Consider the following 13,577-nt stretch of genomic DNA (forward strand, 5'->3'; position numbering starts at 1 on the left):
AAAGCTAGCATTTAATTTTACCAAGCTTGCTACCAATTGGAAACCAATCAACAATTGGAAGCTTTTATGGTGCCCCAATAAAATATCAGTTCTAGGTATATAGCAAAGCAAAGATGTACTTGGGTGATTCAAATTTTCTGATCCTCCTCAGAGAATAGCCCTGCATGGCACTGTACTTCATTAGAAGGTATCAGGAGGACATGTTCTCAGCCCACAGTTTGCGACAAATTCATGGTCATTAAATCAGCCAACAGTTGTCCCAAGATTACAAAGACAAGACAACCTTTTGTTTCCCATTATCAGCCTTTAACTCACTCAGTCTTAGATTAATTCCTTACCAACACTTAATAAAAATGATTGGCTTGCTATCTTAGGGTGGCTTTGCATATAAACAAAGCCTATGTACAGTGTGAAGGGGGGGGGGAACATGTCTTGACATTATGAACAAAATGAAAAGTCCCAAGACTCCTTCTGTTCTGTGAGGAATACAAGTCACTGGAAAGATCTAGACTTTTCACACTTGAATCAAATGCTTTCTTTACTGCTGTTGAAATGAAATGAAACATTTTTAATAAGATGGAGCAGAAAATATTTTTTCCTGCCTGCTGCAATTCAAAAAGGTTATTTCAAAACATCCTCTTGGTCCAGGCAGGCTGGTTGTCAAAGAGTAATTTAAGGGGATCTGGTGAAGCCTTTGAACTTGCGCCATTCTCATATCTTGCCAAAATGTCTGCATTCAAAGAATATAGGCTGGTTGTTTTTTTTGTTTTTAATTTCCTTTCATTATTTAACTGTTAGCAACAGTGTCATCCTCCCTCACTGGTAACTTAACTGATTTCAGTTATTGTTCTTATTAGGTATCAGCAGCAGCCCAGCAAATGCAGCCCACTCAAACAATACAGCCACCTCAGCCCACTGGGGGGCGCCGGAGGAGAGTGGTGGACGAAGATCCAGACGAGAGGAGGCGGAAATTTTTGGAGCGAAACCGTGCAGCTGCCACACGTTGCAGACAGAAGAGGAAGGTCTGGGTGATGTCACTGGAAAAGAAAGCAGAAGAACTCACCCAGACAAACATGCAACTTCAGGTGCGGGATACTGTCTACATGCCTAGGACACAGAGGCACTGTTTGCATCGTGGGCAATTGCTGTGCTACCAAGATGTTCTTGACCTAAACCGGGGGTGCTACCCATGAGACTATTAATACAACAATCTTAATTTTTTATATTTAGGAATAAAATGTTGCATTTGGCAAATATTAAACAAGATGAGTGTCGATGTTCACAAGCTGACCTTTTCTTTTCTTTTTCTTTTTTTGTATTGCCAATCCTTTTGATAGCTCTTACACAGAATTTTTCAGTAAATAGTAGGCAGTGATGTCTGCCAGTGGGTTGGGTGCTGTGATGCATGAGCAGAAACCTGAGCTCACTTAGCACAATTCTACTTATGCAAGCAATAGCGCTAAAAATATTGCCAGATCTATTGGAAGAACCAGATTATTATTATGTGCACAATATCTTGTGCAAGCAGAAACGCAAGTTGGGATACGATAGCTTAGCTCAAGATGACAGTGTGGTCTTCTGTATATTTCTGCCTGTGCAAGGGGGGGACACAAGAAATCTTCCTCTGGATCCAACCCTGTTAGTAGTAGAAGCAGGATATTATAGGACAAATCACACGCACTGCTAAGAGCCAAAAGGGGCACTCTGTAACTCACGTTCTTCTCCATTCTGAATTCAGGACTGTGGCCTAAATAAGCCAAAATATATTCTGATCAGGATGAAACCTCTCCTACTGTGGAGTATGACACCTAAACACTAGGTCTTAATTCCAATACAGATAGTGTGAGCTGCCTGGCATAATAATTCACTCACAGCACTGAACAGCTGAAGAATATCACGGGCAGAGAGTATCAATTGTTTCTTAAGTGTATCCGTGCCAGGCTGTCAAAGTCCATGGAATGCTACCACATGGAGGAGAAAACTGAATAGGAATGTTATCGCTGGAATACTAGCAACTGCTCAGATAAACAGAGGTACTATCTGTCACTAGAATGAGTGAATTAGCATTTGATTGACATTTGCTTCCCGGGTAATAGTGTATCACAACGAAGAGACTGGAGTGAAGCAACTGGTAAATGGTAGAAATCTTTTCTTGAAGTATTTTAGATTCTCTGCATAGTAGTTTACTCTTCTCAGTGTTGTCAGAATTCAAACGTAGGTGTTCTGTGATACCTGGCTATGTTGGAAGGTGCCTTAACTGTTTCCAAATTCTTATGTTCCGAATACTGCTGTAGTGCCATGCTGACACTAGCCCATTTGTGAAGTCCTCTAACACCACTCCTTCCCACCTTTCAACTGAGGTGGGGGGGTGGGGTTCCCCAACAGCCCTGCAGATGGGGAGGCATGTGCTGGTCCTGACACTTGCGCATAGAGGCTCATCAGCATGAGCAATGACTCTTAAGGGCAGACCAGGCCTTCCCTCACCCTCTTTGTCCCTTGCCCTCTCATCCCAGCATGGCTGAATGGAAGTGCCAGCGCCAGAGCCAGCATCAGCATATCCTGAGATGGGCAGCCGCCAGGGCCAAGGGCTTCTGGTAGGGCCCACTACCAATGCTCCCTCTAAGCTGTGGAGTCTTGTGAGCAAAAATTTGTGAGCTACTGGCATTAAAGTTGTGAGCGAGCCATTTGGCTACTGCATAAATTAGTGTGCTCTGGAGCCATCTGTGAGCTGGAGGCTAAAAAACTGTGAGCTAGGTCACAGTAGCGTAGCTTAGAGGGTACACTGCCCACTACTGCTGGCACCCTCTCCCCACTCACTTGCTAGTGCTCCGGCACTCATGCTTCCTGCTGCACATACTGTCTGGTGCCTCTGGGGGAAAGTCTGCAGGCTCCTGTGAGCATGGCAAATAGGAGTGGCTTGTGAGGAGACAAGAGAAGGACATACAAGATGGACGGAGGCATGCGGGTAGGAGGGCATGACTGCTTGGTGGTGGGCAGAGGAGGGGGGCCTACGGATTCTCTGCCATAGGCCTCCCAGAACTTGGAACTGGCCTTGGGGAGAGCGGATGCTCAGAGCCATATGGTCACCAGAGCGATAAGTAGTAAGGGGGAAGGTTTCCCAGAAGGATCCCGAGGCTTTCCTCTGGATACCACGGATCTCGATGTTCTGAATGTTACTTTAGTGTTTTACTGGTCCTACACCATTTGTAAGGTTCAGTAATGAGCTGCTTCCTCCTACATTATGCTTCCTCAGATTAAAAATAAATAACACACGAAGCTGCCTTAAGCTGCGTCAGACCCTTGGTCTCTCAAGACCACCACAGTATCATCTACTTTGACTGACAGTGGTTCTCTGGGGTTTCTGATAGAGGTTTTTCACAACAGATAGTAACCTGTTAACTAGAGATGCTGGGAATTGAATCTGGGATCTGCATGTGTGTCACAGTAGAGCCAGGGAGTCAGGCTGGGAGGGTGGGTCACAAGACAAGTCCGAGGGTCAGCCAGGAGAGCAGTCAGCAGAGCGTTAAACAAGTCCCAAAACACCAGACACAGCCGTAGTCAAATGTTACCAGAGGTCAGAGTCCAGATAGCAAAGCCGAGAGCGTCGTCAGATTCAAAGCTGGGAGTCAGGAGCCAGGGCAGAAGTCCAAAAACACAAGCCGAGTCCAAAAAGCCACAGAGTCAAACAGGAATTGAGGTGCAGAGCTTCTGGTTCTACGAACAAGGTTGCCAGCACAAAGTGCTCATGGCCAGAAGCCCTGCTAAATAGTGCTCTGGCTCATTAACCCATTAGCACCTTTTTGTGAGGTCCTAGCTGCTGTTAAAACTCAGGGCTCAAGGATCTCCGCCCTCTTGAACGTGCTTCTTTTTGTCGGCTAGCCAGATCCTGACGTCTCCTATCCCTAAGCTGGCTTACAGGTGGGGGAAATGCAGGTGGTGAGCTGCTTACGGCCCGATCAATCCCAGGTGCAAACCGTCCTGTAGTTGGCTCAGATTGCCGTGTATCCTCCTCCGTACTTACAGTAGGTGTGGATCCTGATGCTTCTTCAGCTCTTAAAGGCACGGAATCCTCCCCTCTTAGGCTGTCAGGAGCTGGATCTGGGGCTGAGCCAAGGCCCCTTCCCTAGCAGATAATCAATACTGACCAACATCAGAAGAAGAACATTGTAATTGCCACCAAGTTTACCCTCCCTCCTTGAATTTGCACACAGAAGAGTCTAGTATTCACTTTGTACCAAGCTTAGGTATGGTAAGAATTCCTCTCTGCTCTTTGTCCTTACAACGTCTAGTGAGAAGTAAGAGTCTGAACTTCCTTTTCCCATGGTATGTCAGAGAACTTGGGAGAAGGAACAAGAACTCTCTGTCCTACCCAGCATGAAGTGAGACACCCCTCCTGTTCTTTGTTCTCTTGGGGAAAGAAGGAATTTCTTGGGGTGTTCTGGATAGCCAATTCAGGCAATCACTAGAGAGGGGTGATTGCTGGAGACACGTTAACTATGTTTGTGGACCCCTGCAGTGTTCTTTGTATCCATGACTGAAGCTTTAGATGAACTTTTTTATTAGTGGTGGGGGAGGAGGGAGAATGGTTGCATTCTTGAAGCACAGTATTTTATAATCTCAACACTGAACATGAGAAATAGTTTACTAGACAGCTGAGTGAGAAGTTCCCCTGTACAAACATTACAGGAGGAAAAAAATCTTCCCATGGATGGCAATTTAGATATCAGTGTTTTTTCTAAATTTTCTTTCCTTCATTATTCTGCTGACACTTCTACTGTATTACCATGTAATCATTACAGGCTAATGCGCTACTGACCTTTAGGAATAAAAGACTGAACAGCCATAGATTGTTCTTGGTTATAGAGTTCCTTAAACTCCTGAGTTAATGGAGATTAATATAGCAAGCAAAAATATCTCGGTTATCTGGAGAGGATTTGTTTAAATTTAAAAGAGCCTTTTAAAATTAAGGAAACCTGAAAATCTGTTGATTGTTAAATTTACTGAGACAGAGCAGAGCTGGGGTTTGTGAAATGGCATGATTTAATGGCAAACCACCACCACCCCTTTAATGATTCAGGAACAAATAGCTCTCTGTATTCAGAAAACAATGAGAAACAAACATATGCTTCTGCATAAACATTGGTAGTTTATACCAAATTAATATTTTTTCTGTTTCACAAAGTATTTTAATTCCACAGTATGGCATCACAATATGAGTGAATCAGAGCTCAGCTACTTGTAAACATGAACTTTGCCACCTGTAGCATACAATATTATATTTTTGCATGTAAAAATCTAAGGATAGGCAGGTCTGATCCACAACGAGCTTTTCTGAATAATGGCTAGATGTGATCTATGATGCATTGCAAACCTAAATTAGCTTTTAAGATTGTAGGGAAGATATTTGCCAAAGCATTAATTTCTATTAGCCATCATCCTCTGTCTTATTTCCATCTCTGATTAATTTCATCTGACTTTACAAACCTAACCCATAATAATGGAGCCATATATTTTCAGACAAGTGAATGTATTCTTTTTAGCTCTGTTGACTGAGTCTCATTTAGAAACAATATCTGTCTCAGTCACACAGGAGTGTATCCACTGTACACAGGAGTGTATCCACTGAACACAGGCACATGTGGGGAAATCAAAGGATAACCATGTGCATGTTTGAGTACCTCTTCCAAGAGATCACTGGATTACCAGAATTATTTTAAAAATATTAATCTTCCATAATTAGCTTTTTTTTAAAAATGCAGATTGTTAGACACACTACTCTTCATGTTCATGAATTAAATCATGAATATAGAGGCCATGAGGTTTCTAGGTCTTCCCCACTTGCAACAAGCGGTAGTGATAGCTGCTTCTGCCTTGTGGACTGTACCAAATCCAGTACTGGAGAAAAAAGCCCATTTTTTAAAAACTAGTGTAAATATAGAATGTCAGACTGGGCCGACCTGGGTTCAAATCCACACTCTGTTGAGAAGCTCAGTGGCTGACCTTGGGCCAATCACTGGTTCTCAGTCTGATCTGTCTCTTAGGATAAAAAGGCGTGAGGATAAAATGGGTAGAGAAAGAACTATATATGCTGTCCTGAGCTCCTTGCTCATTCTGTGATGATGCTGAGGCTCATGCCTGACCCTAAGCCTTCCTGGTGGTGAGCAGCAGAGCATACGACCAGGTTGCTAATTGGATTGCAAGTAAAGGCCCATGTCCCTGGCTCTTGATGTCTTGTTCTTGGCCAATGCTGATACTAAGAGTGTAATAATCATGGCATATCAGATGCCAAGCTTTTAAAGGTCTATGCCATAAATAGTTTGTCCCATGATCAAGTATTTTTTTTAAATAAAGAATTAGATGAACAATCAACCCTATGCATTGCCGTTGTGTTTATAGCAATGAGAGGAATATGAATTATCATCCTCTTAAGGCTCAGATGTGTTTATTTAAAAGTAAAAGTCTTTCTTTTCTTCTAGAATGAGGTCTCTATGTTGAAAAACGAAGTAGCACAGCTGAAACAGTTGTTGTTAACACATAAAGACTGTCCAATAACAGCCATGCAAAAAGAGTCACAAGGATACCTAAGTAAGTAGCAATTGTGTTGTATTTTCCAGATTACATATGAACATTACTCTTTTTTGTCTGATCTCTCTGAATTCCTCAACAATGACTTCAAAGAATATCTTTGAAAATTATGGAATTTGACAATGGAGAACAAGTTCCTGTGATAAAGCGTACTAGCAACTAGTTCTAGAGATCTGGAGAACAATTTAACATACATAATGCTTGTTTAGTATAGAAACCTAAAAGGATTTGAAATTTCCAGGAGCATCTAGGAAATGTCATCTCTCTTTGCTCTGTTGGACTTGGACTTCAATGGACTTAGAAGTGTATAATTTTGCTGAGCATGGTACTGTACACCTTACTAACAGTGTAGTCCTAACCAGTGTTCCCTCTAAGCTGAGTTAGTGTGAGTTAGCTCACAGCTTTTTAGCCTCCAGCTCACATATTTTTGTCTTAGCTCAGGAAGGATGGCTCCAGAGCAAACTAATTTATGCAGTAGCCAAATTGCTCGCTCACAACATTAATGCCAGTAGCTCACAAAGTAGGATTTTTGCTCACAAGACTCCAAGCTTAGAGGGAACACTGGTCCTAACCAGAGTTGCACCCTTCTAGATCTATTGATCACAGGGCTTCAAAGGGTGTAGCTCTGTTCAGGAGTGCACTGTTAGAGCAGGATTCTACCTGTTTTTCAACTGGGACAAGAGGAAGAATGGGTTATCTTGAGCAATTTGCCTCCTCACTGCTTCCCCATCCATACAGGTTCTATGATTTCAAACATAATTTTTAATGGGCCGAAAGACTCCTCCCTCTTGCAGCAACAGTAAAACTGGGTGGGATCCATTCCTAAGTCACTGTTATTTTGTAGTCACTGTGGGCCTGGTTCTCACATAAATGGTAAATTTATGCCTGGATTGTACCACTTCTGAATACAGGTGTGGAGCTCATACAGTAGAATGCTCCAGCATGCAATAAATAAATAAATAAATAAATAAATAAATAAATCTCCCATTTCTTAAAAAGTATGTCAGGGACAAGGCTGAATGGAAGTCTAGTTTTCTGTGGGCTCAACTAAACATGAGTGAGGGAGAAAGGAATTCATGATTTGTGGGAATTTCTGATTTTTAATAAAAATTAAGCATGCAGGTAAGAGGGTTAAACCCTCCCTTTTCTCTCTCTCATTACCTCAAATGCGCTCCATTGCTTTCAACACTTTTCTTCCAGCCCAGCTCCAATACAGGAAGTGAGCCAGGCTGGAAGAAAAGAGCAGAAAGCAACAGAGCACCAAAGCAAGGTAAGGTGGGTAAGAGTTGTGGTTTATTTCTCCTCACCTGTATAATCTGGGAGGTTTTTTGGCTGAAAATAGCCTCCTCTCCCCGTATCTATTGCTTTAGAACAGGTAGACTTGTGTATAAATATACATGGCTCATCTTCCTTATGCCTCATTAGGTTCTGAATGGAGGGGGGGGGTTAATTGTAAAGGAGAATCTGACCTTCATCTGCAGTCAGAAGTCATATAGTGAGACACAGGGTCATACTGTGTGTGATGCTAGGAGTTCTGTGAATGAGCTGTCACACTTTTTTTAAAAAATCAGGCACACAGAATTCCAATTGAGATAGGTTTACCAGTTGCTCCCCATCCCCCAGCTCTCCCCTACTCTCACAGGAGAAAATGGGAGGATGACATCAGGGATGTGGTGACATCACTTCTGGTTGGTGCATCCATGACACTCAAGAAATTTTCCCATTCTCTATGATCTTTACCATAGAGTTCCCTCAAAGCTCTCAGGATTTCCATGTGCAGACCTGGAATCCTGAGGTTGAGCTCAAGATGGGGTGAGGTTAAGGTTCCTCTCTGCCATTTTTCCAAGCTGCAACATACCTGTAGAGCTGTAGTTTGTCCCATTGGTCCATTCACATTCTGATGATGGCCTGTAGCTGACCACAATAGTAATGATAGGGTGATTTCAGAGACATGGCATGGGAGGAAATTACCACAACCCCCATGTTTTGGTCCGGATATGAATTGGTACCCATTTTTCTGTTTTTTTAAAAAAGAAAAACATCCCATTTGGGAGTTCATTCCTAGAACTTCCAGTATCCTGCATGTTTTGTCCCAATGTTTTCCCACTAGTGTTGCCAACTCCAGGCTGGGAAATTTCTGGAGATTTGGGGGTATAGCCCGGGGGGGGGCAGGATTTGGGGAGGGTAAGCACCTAAGTAGGGTATAATGCCATAACACTGCACCCTGCAAAGCAGCCATTTTCTCTGGTAATTTGAAGATCAGTTGTAATTCCACAAGATCTATAGACCCTATCAGGTGGTTGGCAACCATATTCCCCAGTTCAGTGAGATCTAAGCCATAGTCCTAATTATATACCTAAATATAAAATTTGAATGAAAAAAACTATTGTATGTGGGTATGCTTGATGGGGAGCTAGACTGGCTGTGTGCCCAGTCAAGTGGGCAACGGGAAGCAAATCCAGGACTGTGGCTACAGAATGTCATCTTGCAAAGATTCCTTTCTCAGACTGGCTATGTCCTTGCCCCCTCCCATCAGTGGACTGTCATGCACAAATTCTCTTGCAATGTCCTTGTGGGATTCAGCCTAGGCTAAAATGGATTATGCCATGTTTTGATTAATGGATTGTGTTTCCTTTAGAGACATTCGAGCAAAAGGTTCAATTCCTCTTAGAGGATTCAGATTCTAAATGTACTTATTTTGTTGCTCAATTCCTAGAGGCCACAGAGAAGTGTTGAAGGGAGGTGTTTTCAGACATGGGTCTTATTTAAGCTCTCATGTTTTATTGTTCAAGACCCAGGTCTGAGAACAGGGGAAGAAAGGAAAGGAAAAGGCTCCATAATGTTCCAAAGTAATAGCTTCGGTCCAAGAAGGCCTGGATGATCCAGCCAACTTCTTGAGAGGTCCTCCTACTGCAGGGGAATGTTCTTCTTATGAAATAGCTGAACTGGCTGCATAAGGGCAGGGTGACATGTTCAACAAAACTATTATTTTTATTATTATGCTATAACTAATTCTTCCACCTGTCAGTATTAAGGAAATCTAAGTAACATTGGCTCCACCTTGACAAGAGCAAGAGCCTTTGAGTAAGCAAAAACACAAGAAAGTTGTCACAGATAACATTTGCACCATCAATTTGACTGTAACCTGCCTTGCTTTTAGTGCTTACAAATGAGATAGCACAAGGTTTACATAATAAAGTTATCATCAAATACAAGGCTTTTACAGAAGTTCTTGCTCAATGTTTGCAAGCCAAACTAAGCTGAGTTCCAGAACTAGGCCTTGCTTCTGCTATCACATTGTGGGATCCAGCCTAATATACTCAGTACTCTGCTATGGCAGCTCTGAATTCTTGACACATGCCAAGAAAGAAAATATTTCGCTACATATTTTGCTACATGCAAGTATTGCAGGACTGCTTTATGATTTACTGTATTCATTTCAGGTGGTAAATATGGACATTTTTAGATAAGGGTGAAGCTTTCAGTCATAAGCCAGACTAAGGACTTGGAGGCCGGGGTTCAAATTCCACTTCATGAAGCTTATTTGGCACTCTTGGGCCAGTCATTCTTCCTCCACCTGACTTACATCAGAGGATTGTTGTGCAAATAAAATGAAGAAAGAGCCACCTGTGCTGCTGTGAGCTCCTTGGAGGAAAGGTGGGACAAAATGTACAGGATAGATAACACATAGGTAGCCCTGCATATACCGATACCCATTGTTTTTAAAACCGTCTTGCTAGTTTTAGTACCTAGTTTCTGCATTTCCTGGATATTATGTGTGCCATGAACCATATGAGCTCTTCTGTATTTAAACAGGGAAGAGGGGTTCTACTGACATGGGCATGAGCCTTCGTTTGTCTTCTTTTCCAGGTCCTGAAAGTAGCCCTCCTGCAAGTCCTGTCCCGGCCTGCTCACAGCAACAAGTCATCCAACATAATACCATTACCACTTCCTCTACGGTCAGCGATGTCGTAGGAAGCTCCACCCTCAACCAGCTTGCAAGTCACAGAACAGATATGAATCCAATCCTTTAAAAGCTATCTGTTGGGAACTGCTAGGGGGGGAAAAGTGATAAAATATCCAATTTCCTTTCTGTTAAAGGCATTTACTGTTTGAGCAGTATCCTCAAGTCTGGAAGACACTTCAGCCCTCAAAAGACTCTTGAGTTGCATTTTTATAGTTATTAAAATGTCTTTTATACTTAGTAATAATAAAGGGAGTTATGCAATGATTATGCTATCAGCTTGAGAGATGCTTTGGTGCTTTCTCCAGTTTTCTGGTACCAGTTACTTGCTTTGTTAACCAATCTGTTCCTGTACATAGTCATGTTCTTTTCTCACCACTGCAAGCTGAGGCATCAGAAACATGTGAAACTGCCACTCGTTAGTCAAAATGAGGCTTAAGAAATATTAACAGGTTATATGTAAGCAACAAGGAGTAATTGGGCTATAAATACATGGAGGAAGCCTGGCTGACAATGTAATAAGTCCATCTGTTTTTTTGCAAAAGCACCAGACCCCCAAATGAATTCATAGCCTTGCATACCATTTTTCTCTTTTTGCAGTTGTTTTCTATACACTGCACATTTACTGGCACAAACAGCAGATCATGGCAATGTGCCCCACAGCTCCCTTTCTATTCCTTGTCCAAGCTCTTTATTTTCTACAACTCTACAGGCCCAGGATTTCATGTGAAATTTGGGATGCTGTGGCTTGGAATTTAAATTCTTGACAATTTCAGGGCTTTTCTTTTCTCTTTATTGTTTGGGCTTTTTGGAAACGCAGATTTCTTTGCATGCAGGCAGCCTGTGCAATGCTCCAGGGGACAGAGCTGCCCCCAAGTCTCCAGGAATTTTGAAGGCTGGAGCTGGGAACCCTAGATAGAGGTGCAATACCTGGCAGGCCATCAGTCCTTCTCTCTATTCACAGGCCCTTTCCTTATTCCTACTACCATAGGGCCCATGTAAATGAATGAAAAATATAAAATGTGCAATCTTTTAAAGTTGCATGATTCTTGAGTGCAGAATTTCCGGTCTCTTTGTCTTCAGTCTACATTTCCATTCCCATTTGCAAACCATATATTCTGCTCCTGAAACATTCTTATGGTCCTTCAGCCTCCAGCTCTGACTCCCTATTTCTCGTTGCTCTTACTGTTTTCTTTTTAACTCTCAAGAAACACTAATGTTGAAGAAAAGCCTCCAGGCCCACAGCCTATTCACACAGAAACAGCTGGCTTGGGTACTGTTTTCAATAGCCACTTATCCACAGCTGCACTGGGTTTTGCCTTTCCAAAACAAAAAACACACTCTCTTTTTATGATCCTGATTTAAAGTTTTTAATAAATAGTAGAAGGGAAAAGCAGCTTAGGCACAGGTGAAACCCTGCTTATGTCAGCAACACAAGGAAAGGCACATAAGATTTTTGTTGTAGGAGATCAGTCGCATTAGGTCCGTTTTTAATTTTTCTTTGGTTCTGCCAAGGAATGTGGGAAATGCCTACCCCAATTCAGGGCAATGGGAGCACAGCAAAGGACTGCCCCACCTTATTGCACTCCGTGGTTGTGAAGAACAGGGTGCCATCCCACAGCAGAATGGAAGCTCCTTCTCCAGGGCTTCTGTCTATGTTTTCCCACTAACGAGAACCATGCTGAAAGAGCCAGTGGAGCAGGACTTGGGTGACAGACGCACAAGAAAGAGTTGTGCTGTTGGCCCAATGCACATGATCCCAGCATTGGCACATAACTGCAGCTGCATGGGAAGAAACCTCGAGGAAGTGGTATCTGTATCACTACTGCTGGAGCCGGTCATATTTACTCCTTCCAAAGAAATGTGGTCTATAAACTGGTGCACTGATCTAACATAAAATATTCTAATTCACTCCCTTTAAAGTAAATCCCTGAAGTCAGAGGGGCTCCCTTCCCAGTAAGTGTGTTTAGGATTTCTTTTTTTTTACATGGATCAGTCCAGCATCAGGAAGCAAACTGTTTGGACTGGGTGGAAAATATTTATTACAAGGGATTGGTTTTCTTGTTAATTCTATGGACAACTGATCCTGAGTTAAATCAAGTCATCATCTTCTTTGGCAGTTAAGAACCCACCTGACTGTGTCAAAAAGACTTTAGAGTTGCAGCACATTGTGAGAACCACACTGTAAGATGTTGCGGTGCACTGAGAGAAGGGACCACCTTTCTAGACAGGAAACAAATCTCATCTTCGTTAAACAGCATTGGCAAGTAGTCTGGATATGCCTCCAGACTATTTAAAACTATTTTTGGTTTTAAGATACCAAAAAGAAATGCATTCTTGGGATTTAAGCAAAGGGACTTGAGGTTTACAGTTAGTTGGCTACTTGCTGAAACCCCTAAAAGTTTGTTTTGTTTGGGGATTCTTGTTTTTGGATTTTTTCCTTTCTGCAAAACTGAACTGCCAGCATGATTAGCATTCCTTGGTGCAGAATCAAAACCCTCTTCTTTTGTTGTTGTTGTTTTATTAGATTTGAACAATTGGATTGAGGAGATACAATAAGAACAAGTAGAGGAGTCTCTCTCTTTCTCTCCCTTGTAATTTGTGCTTTTTCAGCCAAAGGGTACCAAGGGCACAGAAAGCCCTGCTCTGGTTTGGTTTCCTCTAAGCCCGTCTAAAAGTACAACCCTCTTCTTTCCTCCCCCTGCCCTGCTTTTGCATGCCAGCACACTAGCCATCTCCACAGGTAGATGATAGATTTTTCCCCCCAGCCCTTGGGCCAGAAAGGTTTGCCTACCCCCCACCCCCGTAAACAATTTAGATATATAACTGATTTTGGAAAGGTGGTGGGAAGGGAAGGGAAGGCACTAAGGACTCAGTACAATGTAGCCTTTGCTAATTCACTCAAAGAACAAACAGTATAAATGCTAGAAATACAAGATATTTTTCTATTATATTTTTGGAAAAAATGTACTTCTACATTATTTAAATATGGATATGGCAAGTGATATGGACCCCCCTGTATCCGGTT

At 42.4% G+C, this 13,577-nt stretch overlaps 1 protein-coding gene across 2 annotated transcripts in view; it reads left to right on the forward strand.

Annotated features, from left to right (window-relative positions):
• Positions 1 to 10,641, forward strand: part of CREB5 (cAMP responsive element binding protein 5) — a 261,112-nt gene extending 250,471 nt beyond the window's left edge. For both annotated transcript variants that reach the window (XM_015405789.1, XM_015405790.1), the window contains 3 exons: positions 858 to 1,085; positions 6,477 to 6,585; positions 10,456 to 10,641. In XM_015405789.1, the coding sequence (XP_015261275.1) occupies positions 858 to 1,085; positions 6,477 to 6,585; positions 10,456 to 10,619 (501 nt within the window). In that variant the 3' untranslated portion in view covers positions 10,620 to 10,641. The remainder of the gene's footprint in view (positions 1 to 857; positions 1,086 to 6,476; positions 6,586 to 10,455) is intronic.
• The last annotated feature ends 2,936 nt before the right edge of the window (positions 10,642 to 13,577 follow it).

Source organism: Gekko japonicus, unplaced genomic scaffold (genome assembly GCF_001447785.1).
Source record: "Gekko japonicus isolate JY-2015 unplaced genomic scaffold, Gekko_japonicus_V1.1 scaffold126, whole genome shotgun sequence".
Classification (NCBI taxonomy): domain Eukaryota; kingdom Metazoa; phylum Chordata; class Lepidosauria; order Squamata; family Gekkonidae; genus Gekko; species Gekko japonicus.